At 50.1% G+C, this 17,910-nt stretch overlaps 1 protein-coding gene across 2 annotated transcripts; it reads left to right on the top strand.

Moving 5' to 3' along the window:
• Positions 1-1,131: 1,131 nt before the first annotated feature.
• Positions 1,132-17,865, top strand: Itgb7 (integrin subunit beta 7). 2 transcript variants are annotated; one of them, XM_036209072.1, is made up of 15 exons: positions 1,132-1,207; positions 6,998-7,201; positions 9,455-9,656; positions 9,743-9,913; positions 10,531-10,772; positions 11,123-11,281; positions 11,745-11,840; positions 11,987-12,076; positions 14,950-15,096; positions 15,352-15,545; positions 16,106-16,329; positions 16,466-16,685; positions 16,798-17,003; positions 17,200-17,360; positions 17,597-17,865. In XM_036209072.1, the coding sequence occupies exons 2-15, from the start codon at positions 7,001-7,003 to the stop codon at positions 17,681-17,683; spliced, it is 2,400 nt and encodes a 799-aa protein (XP_036064965.1). In that variant the 5' UTR covers positions 1,132-1,207; positions 6,998-7,000; the 3' UTR covers positions 17,684-17,865. The 2 variants fall into 2 exon arrangements, with proteins under 2 accessions (XP_036064965.1, XP_036064966.1); XM_036209073.1 differs by lacking the exon at positions 11,123-11,281 and having other exon boundaries at positions 1,157-1,207.
• Positions 17,866-17,910: the final 45 nt, after the last annotated feature.

The raw sequence follows: 17,910 nt of genomic DNA, 5'->3' as shown, positions 1-17,910 counted from the left end.
GCTACTGTTAGGAATCATAATGTAAATACCCATGTTCTTCGATGGTCTGGGGTGACCCCTGTGAATGGGTCCTTCCACCCCCAATGGGGTCATGACCCACTGGGTTAGAGACAACAGCTAAGGAGTTTTACTGCTTCCTGTTAAGGGAGAGAAAGCCAGGACCTTAAGTCAGGCAGGTTGGCTCCAGAAGTCCCAGGTTCAGCTATGACACTGTTAGGAGTTTGAGATTCCTGGGACCAGACCCCTGACTCAATCCAGATTACAATTAGTTAAATTTATTGATACTGCCAGCAGGACAGCAATCTCTGAGCCAAACTAGAGACTGCCACCGAAGTGGAGGAGGGAAGGGTTTTTAAAGGTGGCAACCACATCTTGAGTTTCTGCACAAGCAAGCCAAGAGCTGTTCCGCTCTGCCACAATTAGGTGGTCAAGGAGATCTCAAAATGGTCCTTGAGTGTATGCATGAGCAGGTGGTCAGCAGGCGATGGAAGTCCAGCCACGTCATAACATAGCAGATGATGTTCACACCTGTACATTTCTGGGGTGGGGGGTCCCTGAGTCAGGGTTGCTGTGAACTTATCTTCCGGGGACTGGAGTCAAGGGCAGCTGGTGAGTGGGTACCAAGGTAGATGCCTAAAATTCATAAGGTGAAGGTTTATTTATTTATTTATTTTTAGCCATCACAACACCACAGTGGTCCCTGGGTTTCCAAAGGAGCACATCTCTGTTCCCTCCTTTTCAGTACAGTCTGCTTCTTGTTTCTTCCTGTCTGGCTCTTTCCTCCATGAGGCCTGGAGAGATCATCAGTTTTGGAGGGAGGCTGACATGGATTTAAATTACAGCCCAGCCCCTTGCTATCTGGGTGACATTTTGCAAAGTTGGTCTCTCCTTGGTTGGTCTCCCAGCCTCAATCTCTGTCTGTGAAACTGGGGCAGGGTGGAGGTGCTGCCGCTGTCTGGCGTGGTTCCTGTGACCCATAACTAACTCATAGCTTAGCCCATGAAGGATGCTCGGTGATGGGACTCCTGGGTCCACCAGCCCACTCCTATCTGCTCCACCTTCTGCTAGACCAGCTGCCCTCCGAGAGTTCCCCCCACCCCACCCCCGCCCCCCAGGGCGTGTACCACTTCCTCCTCTGCAGCCTCTAGATCTGTACACAAAGGCTGGTGCCGCGGCCGCCAGAGGAAGAGCTTCTCTGAAAGCACCTGTGAGTACCACCAGGGCACCAGCCCACCCACCTCCCTTCCTCACCCAGGCCCACTTCGTCCCTACCTCTTGGGAAGAAGGCTGTGACCTGGACTCTCCAGCACCTTGTCCTGTCTTGAGAAAGGCTCTAAGCCCTGTCTGCATTCCAGTATCTCCTTCTCTGGTATCACAGCCTCCTATCACTCATCCTTTAGTTTCCCCTGTGGAGCCAGAGGGAGGGAAGGAGATAGACCGAGATGCTACGAGTGAGTGATCCCCGTGGGCCAAGGCTTACAGCAGCATGGTCTCCTGTCCCTGGATGCTCTCCTTGCAGCTTGATGTTTTTCCCACTTGGCCCCTCGGCCACAGACTCCACATTCCAGAGCTACCGAAGCTTGCGTTACCGACAGTTAGCACTGTCAAAGCATAGTCACAATCATAACTTAATTATTTATGGGCTGGGGCCATAGTTCACTGGCATAGCTTGAGTGAGGCCCTGGCTTCCTAGTTCGCTGGGGATGCTTGAGTGAACTCAATCCTCTGCACCTAAAAACTTTTTTTTTTTTTTTTATACTTAGATTCATAAGGAATAACAAGCAAACCATAACTCTGATTGAGACTCATTCTGAGATATAGTGGAATAACAACTGACTCCAGAATTGGAATAAGGATTATTTGGTCTGGGCTGAGCATGGTGACTCATCCCAGCACTTGGGAAGTGGAGGCAGGCAGATCTCTGTGAGTTCAAAGCCAGCCCAGTCTACAGAGGGAGTTCCAGGACATCAAGGACTACATAGAAAATCTTTGTCTCAAAAAAATAAAAAAAGATTTATTTTTTTCAGCCAGGAGGTTTGAGAAACCTTAATCCATGGGCCCATCCTGTGCCCTGGGTGTCCTTGACTCATTGCTGGGGACTGCAGTTTCTCTTTGCAAGGAGGGGCCTGAGGTAGAAAGTTCTTCCCGTCTCTGATTAGGACTAGAGAGAAAAAGAAGTGGGAAGCATAGAAAACAGCAGAGTGGTATAAAAAATAATAATAATAATAATAGGAAAGGGGAGACAGACGCTGGCGGCGGTAAGATGCATGGATCACCGAGGTGGGGAGAAGGGGACAGGATTGAGAAGGGGGGGCATCTATGAGCTCAGAGCCCCTTTTAGGAGAGATGAGTGGACTTGAGGTCTCTAGCTTGGGAAACGGGGAGGGGGGCAGCGGAGCCCCATCTATGAGATGAGTCAAAGCTGAACTTTTTGCTGCAGAGTCTCCAGCCTCCCCGACCACAGCACAACAGAAAGCACGCAGGTCTGAGGTTTCACTGAGGCTGTGCCTGGGGTCAGCCTCTCCCTGAGAGCAGAAGTTCTGTGATGTACTACACCCACCTGAGGTCACATAGGGTTGTGAGCAGGATGGGGTGTTCAACGGCTCAATACCCCACCCTTCCCTAGACCCCCTGGAGAGACCCCCTGGAGAGCGTCGGTACCTGAGTCTGGACCCAGGCTGAGGAGAATGTGGATGCTTTCTGGCAGGCTCTTGTACGATACTGGTGGCCAAGGGACAATCCCGAGGGAGCTTATGTTGTCAATACTTATCCAATGTTGCAAATAAGTGATGGCTGCCTGCTGATACCACATATCTTCCAGAGGGTTCCTAGAGAGTCATCTGCACACACGTGACATGGTGAGAGCATGTGTTTTCCTGTGTCATTATTTGTCATACTAGGCAATTAAAAACTATTCAGTTTTTGAGGTTGGAGAGATGGCTCAGTGGTTAAGAGCACTTGTTGCTCCTCCAGAGGACCTGGGTTTGATCCCAGCATCCACATATTAGTTAACAATCATCCACAACTCTGGTCTCAAGGGAGCTGATGCCCTCTTCTGACCTCAAAGGACATAAGCACACATGTAGTACATAGATACACATGCAGAAAAATATACGTAAAATAAAAAGAATAAGTCCACTAAAAATTTTAAAATAAAGATTAAAAAAGAAACTATTAAGTTTTTATGTGGAGTTGAGATTTGAATATGCTAGCTAGGCAAGGCTGTACTATTGAGCGACATTCATTAGACCTCAGGTAATTGAATGTAACGCCCATCATTACAGAACTGGTCAACCACTACTTAGTTTATCCATACAATGGGAATTTATATGGAAATTCCTTATTTCAAATTAAATTAGGAATTTTGAGACAGGCCGGGCAGTGGTGGCACATGTCTTTAATCCCAGCACTTGGGAGGCAGAGGCAGGCAGATCTCTGAGTTTGAGGCCAGCCTGGTCTACAGAGTGAGTTCTAGGCCAAACAGAAACCCTGTCTCAAAAAAAAAAAAAAAAAAAAAAAAAAGGCAAAAACCAAAAACAAACCAGAAAATCTTATTTTGGGGCCAGAGAAATGGTTCAGTGGCTAAAGGCATTGGCTGTTCTTTCAGGGGATCTGGGTTTGATTTTCCAGCACCCACACGGCAGTTCACAACCATCTATAACTCTAGTTCCAGGGGACCTGACATTCTTTTCTAGCCTCTGAGAGCACCAGGAGCACACACAGAACACAGGTATACATGCAGGCAAAACACCCACGTGCAAAAATAAAAGTTTAAAAATCTGTTTTCCATTTACATTTGTATGGGATAGAGGTCCTCATTCCTTCATATGTGGGTACCTCATCATCCTGGCACTGTTGGTTGAAGGCCATTTTCCCCTATCGAATGGTTGGGCACCTTTTTCAAAAATCCATTTGCCATAGGTGGATGGCCTTCCTTCTTCCCTCCTCCCTTCCCTTCTTTTCTCACCTTCCGTCTCTTTCTCCTCCTCTCTGCCTTTTTTTTTTTCTTTTTTCTTAAAGACAAGATCTCTCTCTGTAGCCCCGACTGGCCTGGAAGTCCTTATGTAGACCAGGATGGCCTTGAACTCATGGAGATCCACCTGCCTCTGCCTCCCAAGTGCTGCCTCCTGAATGCCATCACACCTGGCCTGCAGCCTCAAATCTAGTCCATTGATTCAGATGCCTAGTTTTATGTCAGCACCACACTGTTGTGATTAATGTGGCTTTATTTATTTATTAGTTTGTTTATTTATTTTTCAAGACAGGGTTTCTCTGTGTAGCCCTGTCTGTCTGTCCTGAAGCTCAATCTGTAGACCAGACTGGCCTCAAAGGCTTTATTTTTGGTTAGTTAATTGATTAATTTTTGTTTTTTGTTTTGCTTTTTCAAGACAGGATTTCTTTGTATAACAGCCCTGGGTGTCCTGGAACTCACTCTGTACACCAGTCTTGAACTCCCAGAGATCTGCCCTGGAACTGGACAGGTGTGAGCGGCCATGTGGGTGCTGGGAATTGAACCCGGGTCCTCTGAAGAGCAGTCGGTGCTCTCAACCCTTTGGGCCATCTCTCCAGCCCCCTGATTAAACCAAAAAAAAAATTTGTTTTTTTTTTTGTTTTTCGAAACAGGGTTTCCCTGTGTAGCTTTGTGCCTGTCCTGGAACTCACTTGGTAGACCAGGCTGGCATCGAACTCACAGAGATCTGCTTGGCTCTGCCTCCCGAGTGCTGGGATTACAGGCATGCGCCGCCACCACCACGCGGCTAAACCAATTTTTTAAACAGGGTCTCATGTAGTCTAGTCTGGCCTCCACATTCAATGGGATGACAGGCATGCACTGCCATATCTAATGTTTTTATTTTGAATCACAGTAATAGATTGCCTGTTCAATTTTTCTTTTTTTTTTTTAGAGCCTGTCCTGGAATTTGCTCCATAGACTAGCTGGCCTCAAACTCACGGAGGTCCACCTGCCTCCTCCTCCCAAAGGCTGGGATTAAAAGCATGCGCCACTACCACCTGGTACCAATTTTTACTTTTATTAACTAAATTAAAATTTATTTATTTATTTACTTTTTGAGGCAGGGTTTCTCTGTGTGGCTTTGTGCCTTTCCTGGAACTCACTCTGTAGACCAGGCTGGCCTCGAATTCGCAGAGATCTACCTGCCTCTGCCTCCTGAGTGCTGGGATTGCTAACACCACCCAGCAGGCCTGTTCAATTTTTAAAATTAACTAATTAATTAATTTTGCAGTATAATCTAGGCCCTCACACATAGTCACACTTTCTACCATTGAACTACACTCCCAGCCACAGAACTCAGACCCATCATCCTAGCACCTGAGAGGGAAAAGCAGGATTGCCTTGAGTTCAAACCCAGCCTGGGCTGTGCAGTGAGATCAGGCCAGCCAGGTCCCTGTCTCCAAAACAGCAAAATAAAAGCAACAATAGAAAACAACTGGAGAGCTAGCTTAGTAAGCAAAGATGCCTGCAGCTGAGCCTGATGTCGTCTGGCCTCCACCCACATGCTATGACATGTGCATGCTCCCTACTACCCGTTAAACAAACAAGCATAAAACACAAAACAAAACTAAAAATATCAGGCTGAAGAGATGGCTCATCAGTTAAGAGCACTGGCTCTTCTCAAGGACTTGGGTTTGGTTCCCATGGCCGCTCACCACTATCTACAACTTCACTTCAAGGGGATCCATGCTCTCCTCTACCCTCCAAAGACGCCAGGGACACACATGGTGCACAGACATAATAACAAAATAAAATATAAATTCCAACATCAACAAGAATTTCTTCTTAGTAGCCGCCCTCCTCTGGGCTACTGTGTCTACTGTGTGGGACCACCCTTCCCTGACCACACTCCCTCATCTGCACCCCCTTTCCTCTTGGAAATAAAAGAAATGGAAATATTCTCCATTTGCTTATTATTCAGACTTCAAGGCTGTCAGATTATTTATTCAACTGCTCCACTTACAAATGTGGAGACTGAGGCCCAGGGGGTGGGGCGGGGAAGTGATTGACATGCTACAGAGCCAGTGAGGGATCTGAGTGGGAAAGAGTCTGGTGAGTCCCATTTGGTTCTACCTTCACTGCAGCTTGGAACATTGGTGAAGGGATCTGGGTCTAGTCTTTACAGCTGCAGAACCCCTCACCCTCCTCCCTCCCTCCCTCCCTCCCTCCTTCCCTCCCTCCTTCCCTTCCTCCCTCCCTTCTTATTTGTTTTTGAGAGAGGTCTCCCAAGGAGACCTGCCTTGCCTGTAACTTGCTTTGAAGACCAGGCTGGCCTCAAACTCACAGAGATCCCCTTGCCTCTGCCTCCCACATGTGCTACTACCCCTGGCTCTTTTTTTTTTTTTTTAAATGTGTATGTGTGTGTACCTGATGTGAGTAGGTGCACATGTGTGCAGGTGCCCATGGAGGCCAGAGGTGTCAAATACCCTGGAGATGGTGTTACAGGTAGGCTGTAATCTGCCTGAAATAGGATGGGAAAAGGACTCCAGAAAAACAGTGTGTACCCCTCTTCTGTTTTTAAATACGATGGCATTTATTTTCATTTTTTGACTATGGGTGTTTTTACTGCATGTATGTCTGTGTGTCACATGTGTGCCTGGTGCTCTTGGAGTTACAAAAGTTGTGAGCTGGCATGCCATGTGGGTGCTAGGAATGGAGCCCAGGATGGGAGGGCATCCCCTGGAAGAGCACCCAGTGCCCTTAACCACTGAGCCGTCTCTGCAGCTCTGTCCACACTGGGTACCTGAAGTGTGTACAGAGGAACACGGGTCTCTGAGACCCCCCCCCCTCTGCTCTGGTACCTGCCACTTCCCTACATTTTGAAAAAGCTGCTGGATCCATAGGAGGATGTGAAACTCTCAGGAGAGACATGGAGTTGGAGTAAAGTTCAGCAGGGTAACTAACCACAAGCTAAGTTTAGAGGACGAGAGCTTGGGGCCCTCCCTGAGGATTCATGTACATGTCTGTCTTTATATCCCATTACAGGCCATGGTGGATAAATCAACTGTTCTCGTTTTCCTGCTGGTTCTGTGTGGAGGTGAGAGTGAGTTGGATACCAAGATCACATCTTCAGAGAAGGCCACAGAATGGGGGGATACTGACTTGCCTCGGACAGGATCCTGCCAGCCAGCTCCTTCCTGCCAGAAGTGCATCCTGTCACATCCCAGCTGTGCCTGGTGCAAACAACTGGTAAAGATGTGTCTGTGGCCCTTGAACCACGTGTGTACGAGTGCACAGCCTGGACATACGTGTGTGTGGTGTGGGCATATTTGTGATCTTTCTGGGTATGTGTGACTCATGTGTGTGCAAGTTTCTGGGCATATATGAAAGAGCCTGTAACCTACGAGCTCAGAGGAGGATGTCCCTGTGGGAATTCGTGCTTATGTATGTATTGGCCAGTTAAGCGTCCTGTGACAAAATGTCATTGACGGAATGTCTTAAATAACAGAAACATATTTCTTATGATTCGAGAGACTGGGGAAAACAAGAACAAAATGCTGACTCGTTTGGAGTGATTTTTCCTAGCTTAGAGATGGGCTACTTTCTTGCTATGTTATTACATGGGAATTGGGGTTTAGGGAGGGGGGTCCTCAGCTGCCAATTCTTTTACAAATATTTATTTATTTTATGTGTATGTGTGTGTGCATGAGTATGTGGATGTGCACCATGTGTGTGCAGGCACCTATGGAGGTCAGAAGAGAGTGTTGGATCCTTTGGAACCGGAGTTACTGGTTGTGAACCACCATGTGGGAGCTAGCAACTGAACTTAGGCTCTCTGAAAGAACAGTAAGTGCTCCTCACCATTCAGCCACCTCTCCAGCCCCAGCTGTCACATCTTAAAAGGGCACACCTCATCACAAGGGTCCCACACTCATGACTTCACCTGAAAGCAATTATCTCCAAAGGTCAGGGATAGTGGTGCACGCTTTTAATCCCAGCACTGGCAGAAGCAGAACAGCCGGATCTCTGTGAGTTCAAAACCAACCTGGTCTACATAGTGAGTTCCAGGACAGCCAGGGCTACACAGTGAGTGAGACCTTGTCTATTTGGAGAGATAATCACTTTGTAGTAGAAAGTGCATGACAGGGCTTCTGAGTCTGTCTCGGGCATGTATGTACAGATTATTATGTCCCAGTCTGCAACTTGGCGTGGAGATCGAAGTAAGTGATGACTTCCAAAAACCTGTGGGCTTAAGAGGAGAGCGGTGGGAGGAGGCCAGTGGGAGGGCTTGGGGTACCTGAGGAGCAAAGGATGGTGGGAAGTGTGTATTCCTTGCTGGTCAAGCAAAGCTGTTCTTTGTTAATGCCTTAAAAAGGAGGTGCTGGGAGGGAGGAGGGGGGCTGGAGAGATGGCTCAGTGGAGCACTGGCTGTTCTTCTGAAGGTCCTGAGTTCAATTCCCAGCAACCACATGGTGGCTCACAACCATCTGTAATGAGATCTGGCGCCCTCTTCTGGCCTGCAGGCATATATGCAGGCAGGATATTGCATATATAACAAATAATTTTTTTTTTTTTAAATTTTTTCCAGAGGGCCTTGCGCTTGCTAGGCAAGTGCTCTACCACTAAGCTAAATCCCCAACCCCAAATAAATCTTTAAAAAAAGGAGGTGCTCACAGAGGAGCTGTAGAGAGGCTCAGGAGCAACAGTGTCCCTCACAGGAAAGAAGATGGAGAGATAGATCAGTGCAGGCTTTGGTAGGAGATAGGGCACACTCATAGGTAGCCATGTGTATAGATAGCTGCTCAGAGGGCCCAAGAAGCTAGTGACAGTGGAACTGGAAGACATGGACTCTTATGGGAGGCAGAGGTCCTAGGCAGTGGCTGGAGAGAGAGGCTCTTAGGACAGCCGCTGGTCTGTGTCTACCTCCTCCAATCCCTAGACCAAGGGCTGGCACCCATGCCAGCTGAGAAGCCGCCCTAACCATTTCCTTCCCCTGTGGCTTTCCAGTCAGTGTAGGGTACCAGACATCATCATGTGTGTGTGTGTTCACGTGCATGCCTTTTTCTGTCTATCCTCCTTCTTCCCAGAAACTGGGTGTGACTGACCCCCTTCCCATTTTGATCTGATTATGCAGGGGAAGTTGGACAACCAAGTCCTTTTTCCTGTAGCCTTGAGGGCTCTGAGATCTCAACAGGAAGTCTGTGGCTCTAATGAGAGGGGCTAGTGGGTGGCTGTGGGAAGGGGAGCTGATATTACGAGACAGGGTGGGGTGTGTGGGGAGAACTGCTACAGGATGTGGGGCGCTGGTGAAGAAAGAACTGTGTTCACAGTAGCTGTGGAGGTAAGTGGACGTGAGAATAAATCAGGGCTCAGGGAAGCTGGCTGAGATCAGAGTGCCGTGGACAGGTGATTGCAAGCGGCGGCGTTTGCAGGGTGGTGTTGGTAGTCGGGCTGAAGGGCTGTGGGGGCTGGGGTTCCAATGCGCCTCCTCCTGGGCCACAGAACTTCACCGCCTCCGGGGAGGCAGAGGCACGGCGCTGCGCGCGGCGAGAGGAGCTACTGGCCCGCGGGTGCCCCGAGCAGGAACTGGAGGAGCCGCGCGGCCACCAGGAGGTGCTGCAGGACAAGCCGCTCAGCCAGGGAGACCGTGGCGAGGGGGCCACCCAGCTGGCCCCGCAGCGGATCCGGGTCACGCTGCGACCAGGTGGGTCTCGGGTGGTTCGGGGTGGATGTGTGGGCTGGGCCTCGAATGCACGGGGCTGCTGAGTCAAGCCCCTCTTTGTCTATCAGGGGAACCACAGAAATTCCGGGTCCGCTTTCTCCGAGCTGCGGGATACCCGGTGGACCTCTATTACCTTATGGACCTGAGCTACTCAATGAAGGATGACCTGGAACGCGTGCGCCAGCTCGGGCACGCCCTGCTGGTCCGGTTGCAGGAGGTCACCCATTCTGTGCGCATAGGTGAGCGTGCATTCACTACCCAGACCCTGCCAGCCCTGGTCTCTGCTTTTAGCATCTACCATCGCCTTAGACTCTCCCAGCGTTTAACAGGCCTGATCATGCCATTGCATCTCTCCCAAGAGACACTCATTTAGATGTAAGCTCGAGGGGATTTTGGACTGACCATAGGAGAACGAACTCCTTGCTAGACAGAGAGGGCTAGCTGAGGCTCAGAATCTTAAGAGATGGTTCAGACAGACAGCTGCCAACGTGGACATTGCCCTTATGCTACCGTCTCAACCCAGTGTCTTTTGGACAGCCTAGTGCAATGTTCCCGCTCCACGTTCTGTAGTGATTTTCCCCGCTTTGCTCAAAAGCTCCTCCTCTGTTGCCACCCGCTGCTTCTACACCCTTGACTCTGGCTTCCTTAGCCTCCAGGAAGCCTGGCTTGCCCCTTTTGGCTCCTCCTCTTCATCTCCTCATCTGCACCTTCATGAGCTGGTGGTGCCACAGTTTTGCCCTTGCCGGGTGCCGGGTCCCTGCCTTCTAGATGCACCCTCCTATCTGAGTATTTAGCAGTGACTCTTCTGCTGGTGCCTTGTGACCTCAGGCACAGCCTCCTTGCTCCTTGCTCTCAGGTTTTGGCTCCTTCGTGGACAAAACAGTGCTGCCCTTTGTAAGCACAGTGCCCTCCAAGCTTCACCATCCGTGTCCCAGCCGCCTGGAGCGCTGTCAACCTCCCTTCAGCTTCCACCATGTGCTGTCCCTCACTGGGGACGCTCAAGCCTTTGAGAGAGAGGTGGGGCGCCAGAATGTCTCTGGCAACCTGGACTCGCCTGAAGGCGGCTTTGATGCCATTTTGCAGGCTGCCCTCTGCCAGGTGAGGAAATGGGGTCAGGATCTGAGTCCCAGGAGCTGTCTGGGGAAGGGACTGTCTGTGGTGGATGTGTGATGCGTACAACCATCTCACTGTGGTCTGCACGTTTATCTCAGCAGGTTGTCTGGTAGGCTGGATGGTTTATCTACCTTGAGAAAGAGGCACTTTCCCTAATTTACAAGAGGACCTCCATGAACAGCAGACTTGTTTGGGGAGAGGGTTCAGAGAGCTTGGAACAGGGACTTAGAGACAGAGAAAGGGACAAACCGACCTATTTCTCACCGATTTCTTTGACTGGGATAGCTCAAGTGCCATGCCCCGTTATACACATTGCCTGCCTCCTTTCCCCTCAGGAGCAGATTGGCTGGAGAAATGTGTCCCGACTTCTGGTGTTCACTTCAGACGACACATTCCACACAGCTGGGGATGGGAAATTGGGTGGCATTTTCATGCCTAGTGATGGGCGCTGCCATTTGGACAGCAATGGCGTCTATGTCCACAGTGCAGAGTTTGTGAGTCGACCCTCGCCCCAGCCTTCTTCTCATCTGAGCAGTATCTCCTTCTTGTCTTATACTCACTGGAAAAGCATCCTGCATCCTGTAACACTGCCCCTCCTCTGAGTCCCTAGCTGCCCTGACAAGAACACACACACACACACACCACCCCACCACCACCCCACCCCCACCCACCTCACCCCACCCCCACCCCACCCCGCACCCTCACTCCCCACCCCACCCCTACCCCACCCCGCACCCTCACTCCCCACCCTACCCCCACTCCACCCCGCACCCTCACTACCCACCATTCACTCCTACCTCCTTGGTCTGCCCAGCCTCCAGGGCTCCTCCTACTGGTAGAACTGAGTCCTCCTTGCTTTATTTATTTATTATTATTATTTTTATTTTTATTTTCTGAGAGTATATGGCACACTAAAGGGAGACGAGCTACAGTCATTTGTTCCCTTCCCTACCTCAGGACTACCCCTCTGTGGGTCAAATAGCCCAGGCCCTCACTGCAGCGAACATCCAGCCTATATTTGCTGTGACCAGCCCAACACTGCCAGTTTATCAGGTGAGAGCTCTGAGTAAAGACCTCCCATCCCAGCCCAATCTTTCTTAATCCCGCACCCTGTTCTTCCCAAGTCACTCTTTCCAGACCCCCAAGGGCCCATTCTTTTCAAGCTTTATTTATCCCTCCCTCCCTTCCTTACAACGCAGGAGCTGAGCCAGCTGATTCCCAAGTCTGCTGTTGGCGAGCTGAGTGAAGACTCTGGCAATGTGGTGCAGCTCATCATGGATGCTTATGATGTGAGGGGACAGTGGTGGGTGGGCAATGGCAGGGCGGGGCAAGGGAGGAGGGGTCCTCGGGTGTCAGGGCATAACTAAGCAGGCTACAGTTTGCACATGGCCGCCATCAGCAGTTCATAGATTCACATTCACAAATATATTTAAATTGTTGCCATATTGAGGATTGAGCCTAAGGCCTTGCCTGGGCCTAGGCAAACACCCTGCCACTGAGCTATATCCCGTACTTGACATAACTTTATCTCTTTTCACTAATTTAAAGAATATTTATGGGGACCCAGAGAGATGGCTCAATATTTAAGAGCAATGGCTGCTCTTCCAGAGGACCTGGTTTTTGTTCCCAGAGCCCACCTGTTGGCTCACAACCAACTATAAATATGGTTTCAGAGCATCTGATGCTCTCTTCTGGCCTTCATGGGGACTGCGTGCACATGGTGCACAGATATACATGCAGGCAAAACACCCATACACATAAAATAAGAACAATTCTAAAATTATTTAATATTCGTGCATAAATAATGTGTTCAGATCAGATCTACCTCCTCATTCTCTCCCCTCTAATTCCCTCTTAAACCCCCACAACTTTCCCCCTCAATTTCATGGTGTTTTTTTAAATACCCACTGATTCCATTTAATACTGCATGTATGTATATGGGTTTGAGGAAAATTTTTTAAATATATTATTTTGCGCATGCGTCTATGTGCATGTGTGCACATAAGGTAGGCACACATGAATGCCACGGTGCATGTATCAAGGCAAGAGGTCAGTGTGTGGGTTGGTTCTCCCTTTCGACCTTTACATTGACAGTTCCAGGGCTCTAACTCATCTAGCAAGTAAAGAAAGTGAAATGCCTTTACTTGCTGAGCTGTCTCATGGGTCCCATAAGATTTATTTATTATTAACTTTTTATTTTATGTTTATGAGTGTTTTGCTAACGTGTATATATGTGCATGCCTGGTGAGAAGAGGCATTAGATCCCCTGGAACTAGAGTTATGGGTGACGATGTGGGTCCTGGGAACCCAACACCAAGACCCTGTCTCAACAAACAGACCACTGAGTCATCTCTCCAGCCCTTTGATAATTTTTTTTTTTCTCTGAGATAGGGTTTCTCTGTGTTGTTTTGGTGTCTGTCCTGGATCTTGCTTTTTAGACCAGGCTAGCCTCGAACTCACAGAGATCTACTTGGCTCTGCCTCCCGAGTGCTGGGATTAAAGGTGTGGTGCCACCACCACCCAGTGTTTAGAGACAGAGTCTTGCTATCTAGCTCTGGCTGGCCAGAATTCACTATGTAGATCAGGCTGGCCTTGAACTTTCAGCAATCCACCTGCCTCTGGCTTCTGAACTCTGGGATAACAGTTGTGTCTTACCATGCCCAGTGTATACAGTGTTGGGGGTTAAATCCAGGTTACATCCAGGGTCTCTTGTACACTGAATATGAATTCTAATACTGAGCTACATCCTCAACCCTTTACTTTTTTGTTTTGTTTTATTTTGTTTACGAGCCAGGGTTTCTCTGTGTAGCCCTGGCTGTCCTGGAACTCCCTCTGTAGATCAGGCTGGCCTCAAACTCTGAGATCTTCCCCGCCTCTGCCTCCAAAGTGCTTGGTTTAAAGGTGTGCACTACCACAGCCTGGCTAACCCTTTACTTTTGATTTGGAGATACTGTGCAACCTTGAAAAGTCCATACCCTTGCTTTGCCTTTAGGTCACCATCCTGTGCAAGCAGGACCCACACCCCACCCGCATTATTACTATTATTATTATTATTATTATTATTATTATCATTATTATTATTGAGGAAATAGATCCAGGAAGGACTAAACCTAAAGAATGGGGAGCCCCATGCTTGTACTAAATTTGTAATAATTCAGAAACAGAATTTCATGAATTTTCACTGTTTCTTGGGCTTAAGTCTCATTTCTGCTCTTGACTGTAGACCTTTTTCTATTCTATTTTATTTTTTTTAATACAGCATCTCTCTGGAACTCCTGTGGAAGCCAGGCTGGCCTTGAACTCACAGATCCACCCGCCGTGGCTTCCCCAGTGCTGAGATTAAAGGTGTATAACACCATGCCCGACTGTAGGGTTCTCGATAGTAAGAGATTATTATTATCTGGATGTGGTGTCATATTCCTATAATTTCACACTGGGGAAGCAGAGGCAGAAGGATCAGGAATTCTTGAGGTCAGTTTAGGCCACAGGAGACCCTTTCTCAATACATAACAAAGATGTGTCCTCAATCTTGGTGAGATGATTGGAGCTGTATAACTCAGTGGCTGCTTGCCTAGCCTACTGGATTCAATTCAAATCACTCCCTACCAAAGACAAATCTTTTTATTTGTTTATTTATTTTGTTTTATATACATTGGTGTTTTGCCTGCATGTATGTCTGTATGTGGGATCCCTTGGAACTGGAGTTACAGACAGCTGTGAGCTGCCATGTGGGTGCTGGGAATTAAACCCAGGTCCCCTGGAAGAGCAGTCAGTGCTCTTAACCGCTGAGCCGACTTTTCAGCCCCCGAAGACAAATCTCTTAACCATGGTGCAAAATCTTGAGACAGTGTTGGCCTTTCCAGAGTAAACATACTGAAAAAAGTCTGACGTTAGATCTTACACACACAGGCCGCGCGCGTGTCCTGATTTGGGTTGACGGTCATTTCATAGGCTGCTGTGCTACAGCTGAGGCCTCTGGCTCCTGGGTAGTCCAGGATGGTCCTTCTTCAGAAATGACTTCTAACTGGGAGCATGGGAGGAGCCCCTGGGTGCAGGAGAGAGATATAAGCAGACCTAGGAGTGAACAGGAGGGTAGAAAGTGGGGTGCCTTGTGGGCGGGGTGCTGCTGTCACATGGCTCCCTCCTCCCTCCCTTTCCACAGAGCCTGTCATCCACTGTGACTCTTGAACACTCCTCACTCCCTCCTGGAGCCAACATCTCTTTTGAATCTCACTGTAGGGGTTCTGAGAAGAGGGAGGGTGAGGCTGGGGACCGGGGACAGTGCAGTAACATCCGAGTCAACCAGACGGTAAGAGCCGGCCAGCCAGCAGGGATAGAGGCATAAAGGTGGGAAACAGAAGCAGGAAAATATATGGGGGCAGCCATGGAGAGGAGGGGTAGGCTTCCACTCATTCTTAATTTACTGCATGGTCAGTGGGCTTAGAGGTGTGTGTGTGCACACATGAGGATGTGTATAGCTTGGGTGTGTGTGTGTGCGCACGCGCGCGCGCGTGCGCATGCACACGAGGGTGTGTATAACTTTGTCTGGTCCTCCTATCTTCAGGTAGACTTCTGGGTTACTCTTCAAGTCACTCAGTGCCTCCCAGAGCCTCATCTCCTACGGCTCTGGGCCCTTGGCTTCTCAGAAGAGTTAACTGTGGAGTTACACACACTGTGCGACTGTAACTGTAGTGACACCCAGCCCCACGCTCCCCACTGCAGCGATGGCCAGGGGGACCTTCAGTGCGGGATATGCAGGTGAGGGAGGGCTCTCCATGCTCCTTTGGCCCCCATGACCCTCTCCTTGCATCCCTCCTCCTTTGCTTCCTGCCCCCTGGAGTGTCCTAGACACCTTAGGACTCCATCTGAATGTCATGCTCCAAAGAAGCTTCCCATATATGCCAAGGCCTTCACCTTGACCCGAATCCCTCCACTTTTTCCTCCCTCCACCCTTGGCCCCCTACTGTAGCCTCGTATTGTTCCAGTTACTCTGTCTCCATCTCCCTGGAGAACATGGGTCTAGAGCAGTGGCTCTCAACCTTCCTGATGCTGTGTTAGCTTTTAATAGTTTCCTCATATTGCGGTAATCCCCCCGAACCATAAAATTACTTTTGTTGCTATTTCACAACTGTAATTTTGTGGCTGTTATGAATCATAATGTAAATATCTGGGCTTCCCCATGACCTAAAGCAACTCTTGTGAAAGGGTCGTTTGACTCTCAAAGGTCGTGACCCACGGGTTGAGAACCACTGGCCTAGAGGCTCTTGGGAGACAGGCCAGAGATGGTCTGACCCATCTCTCTCTGCTTTCCCTCCCAGCTGTGCCCCTGGCCGCCTTGGTCAGCTGTGTGAGTGCTCTGAGGCGGAACTGTCCTCCCCAGATCTGGAATCTGGCTGCCGGGCCCCCAATGGGACAGGGCCTCTCTGCAGCGGGAAGGGGCGATGCCAGTGTGGACGGTGCAGCTGCAACGGACAGAGCTCTGGGCGTCTGTGCGAGTGTGATGATGCCAGCTGTGAACGGCACGAGGGCATCCTCTGCGGAGGTACTGGGTGGGAGGTGGGAGGGGCGGGAGGGGCTCCTGGGGCACTTCAGCTGGCCTGGCACAGTGCAGATGGCCTGGAGTGGCATGCTGTGCCGACTGTGTGAGAATGGTCACCCTGTGCATGGCTCTTCCCCAGGCTTTGGACACTGCCAATGTGGAGTGTGCCACTGTCACACCAACCGCACCGGCAGAGCGTGTGAGTGCAGTGAGAATGTGGACGGTTGTGTCAGTCCTGAAGGAGGGTTCTGCAGTGGGCATGGACACTGCAGATGCAACCGTTGCCAGTGCCAGGATGGCTACTACGGAGCCCTGTGTGACCAGTGTCTAGGCTGCAAGTCACCATGTGAGCAATACAGGTGAGGCTTGCTAAGAACTCCTCCTGCCTGCCTGTTCTCCTTGAGGGTGTGTGGGGGAGGGCTAGTAGGTAACAGCTGCCCAGATGGGAACTCACTGGCATTCACCGGGCAGGGATTGTGCGGAATGTGCCGCCTTTGGCACTGGTCCCCTGGCAGCCAACTGCAGCGTGGCCTGTGCCGATGTGAATGTGACCTTGGCCTTGGTCCCTAATTTGGATGATGGCTGGTGCAAAGAGAGGACACTGGACAGCCAGCTGTTCTTCTTCCTGGTGGAGAATGTGGCTGGAGGAGTCACCCTGAGAGTGAGACCCCACGAGAGTAAGTGGGCGGAGCCTCAGAACTGGGGGTGTGCATGAACGCAAGGGCAATGGGTCTGAAGCAGAGCTGTGAACCCAGGGCAAAGGTGGAGGAGACGAGACTGAGGCGCTAGGAAGGAGGGCAACCTGGGCTTCTGCTGGGGAGGCTGGACACTCTGGGACACTGCGGATCAGCTCTGCTACCTTGGCCCCACCAGAGGGAGCAGACCACACCCGTGCCATCATACTGGGCTGCATAGGTGGCATCGTGGCAGTGGGACTAGGGCTAGTCCTGGCTTACCGGCTCTCCGTGGAAATCTATGATCGCCGGGAGTACAGCCGCTTTGAGAAGGAGAAGCAGCAGCTGAGCTGGAAGCAGGTGAGGCCAGATCCTACCGCCACCTGCTAGGCTTTCCTGCCTTGACTTCTCTGGTGGGTTCTCTTCCCCCTTCTGCTTCCCTAACCCATAACTAGCTCCGAAGCTCCCCCACCCAAGTCCCTCTCTCAGCATAGCCAGGCCTTCTAAGATCTGGCTTGAGTTCTAGGTTGGCCTTGCAGAACTAGGTAATGGGGAGAGCCTGACATTTTCCTACAGTTTGCAATGTTTTCCCACAGGACAGCAATCCTCTCTACAAAAGTGCCATCACAACCACTATCAACCCCCGCTTCCAAGGGACAAACGCTCCGGGTCCCTCTCTCTGACCCACGCAGCTCACTTAGGACTCATCTTGGAGGACAGTGAGGAGCAGCGGGGCAGGGTCTGTCAGCACCACTGCCGAGTGGTCAACAGTCTCTTCAGAGTGACCTTCAGAGGGCTGCTTCCTGCTGCCTGGACCATTCCCCACCTCACAAAGGGTTCTCCCACAATAAACTCTTGCCTCAGACTACAGCCTCCACTTTGCTATATCCCAAAACAAAAAAAGCAGACT

This window comes from Onychomys torridus, chromosome 16, assembly GCF_903995425.1.
Source record: "Onychomys torridus chromosome 16, mOncTor1.1, whole genome shotgun sequence".
Classification (NCBI taxonomy): Eukaryota; Metazoa; Chordata; class Mammalia; order Rodentia; family Cricetidae; genus Onychomys; species Onychomys torridus.
Note: the sequence above shows the minus strand (reverse complement) of the source record. Positions and strands in the feature narration are given on the sequence as shown.

Bases quoted from the DNA above. Each gene is read 5' to 3' on its own strand.
- Itgb7 (XM_036209072.1), top strand. From the start codon at position 7,001: ATGGTGGATAAATCAACTGTTCTCGTTTTCCTGCTGGTTCTGTGTGGA. The intron at 9,657-9,742 runs GTGGGTCTCGGG...TTTGTCTATCAG, and splicing joins CCGGGTCACGCTGCGACCAG to GGGAACCACAGAAATTCCGG. The intron at 16,686-16,797 runs GTGAGGCTTGCT...TTCACCGGGCAG, and splicing joins TCACCATGTGAGCAATACAG to GGATTGTGCGGAATGTGCCG.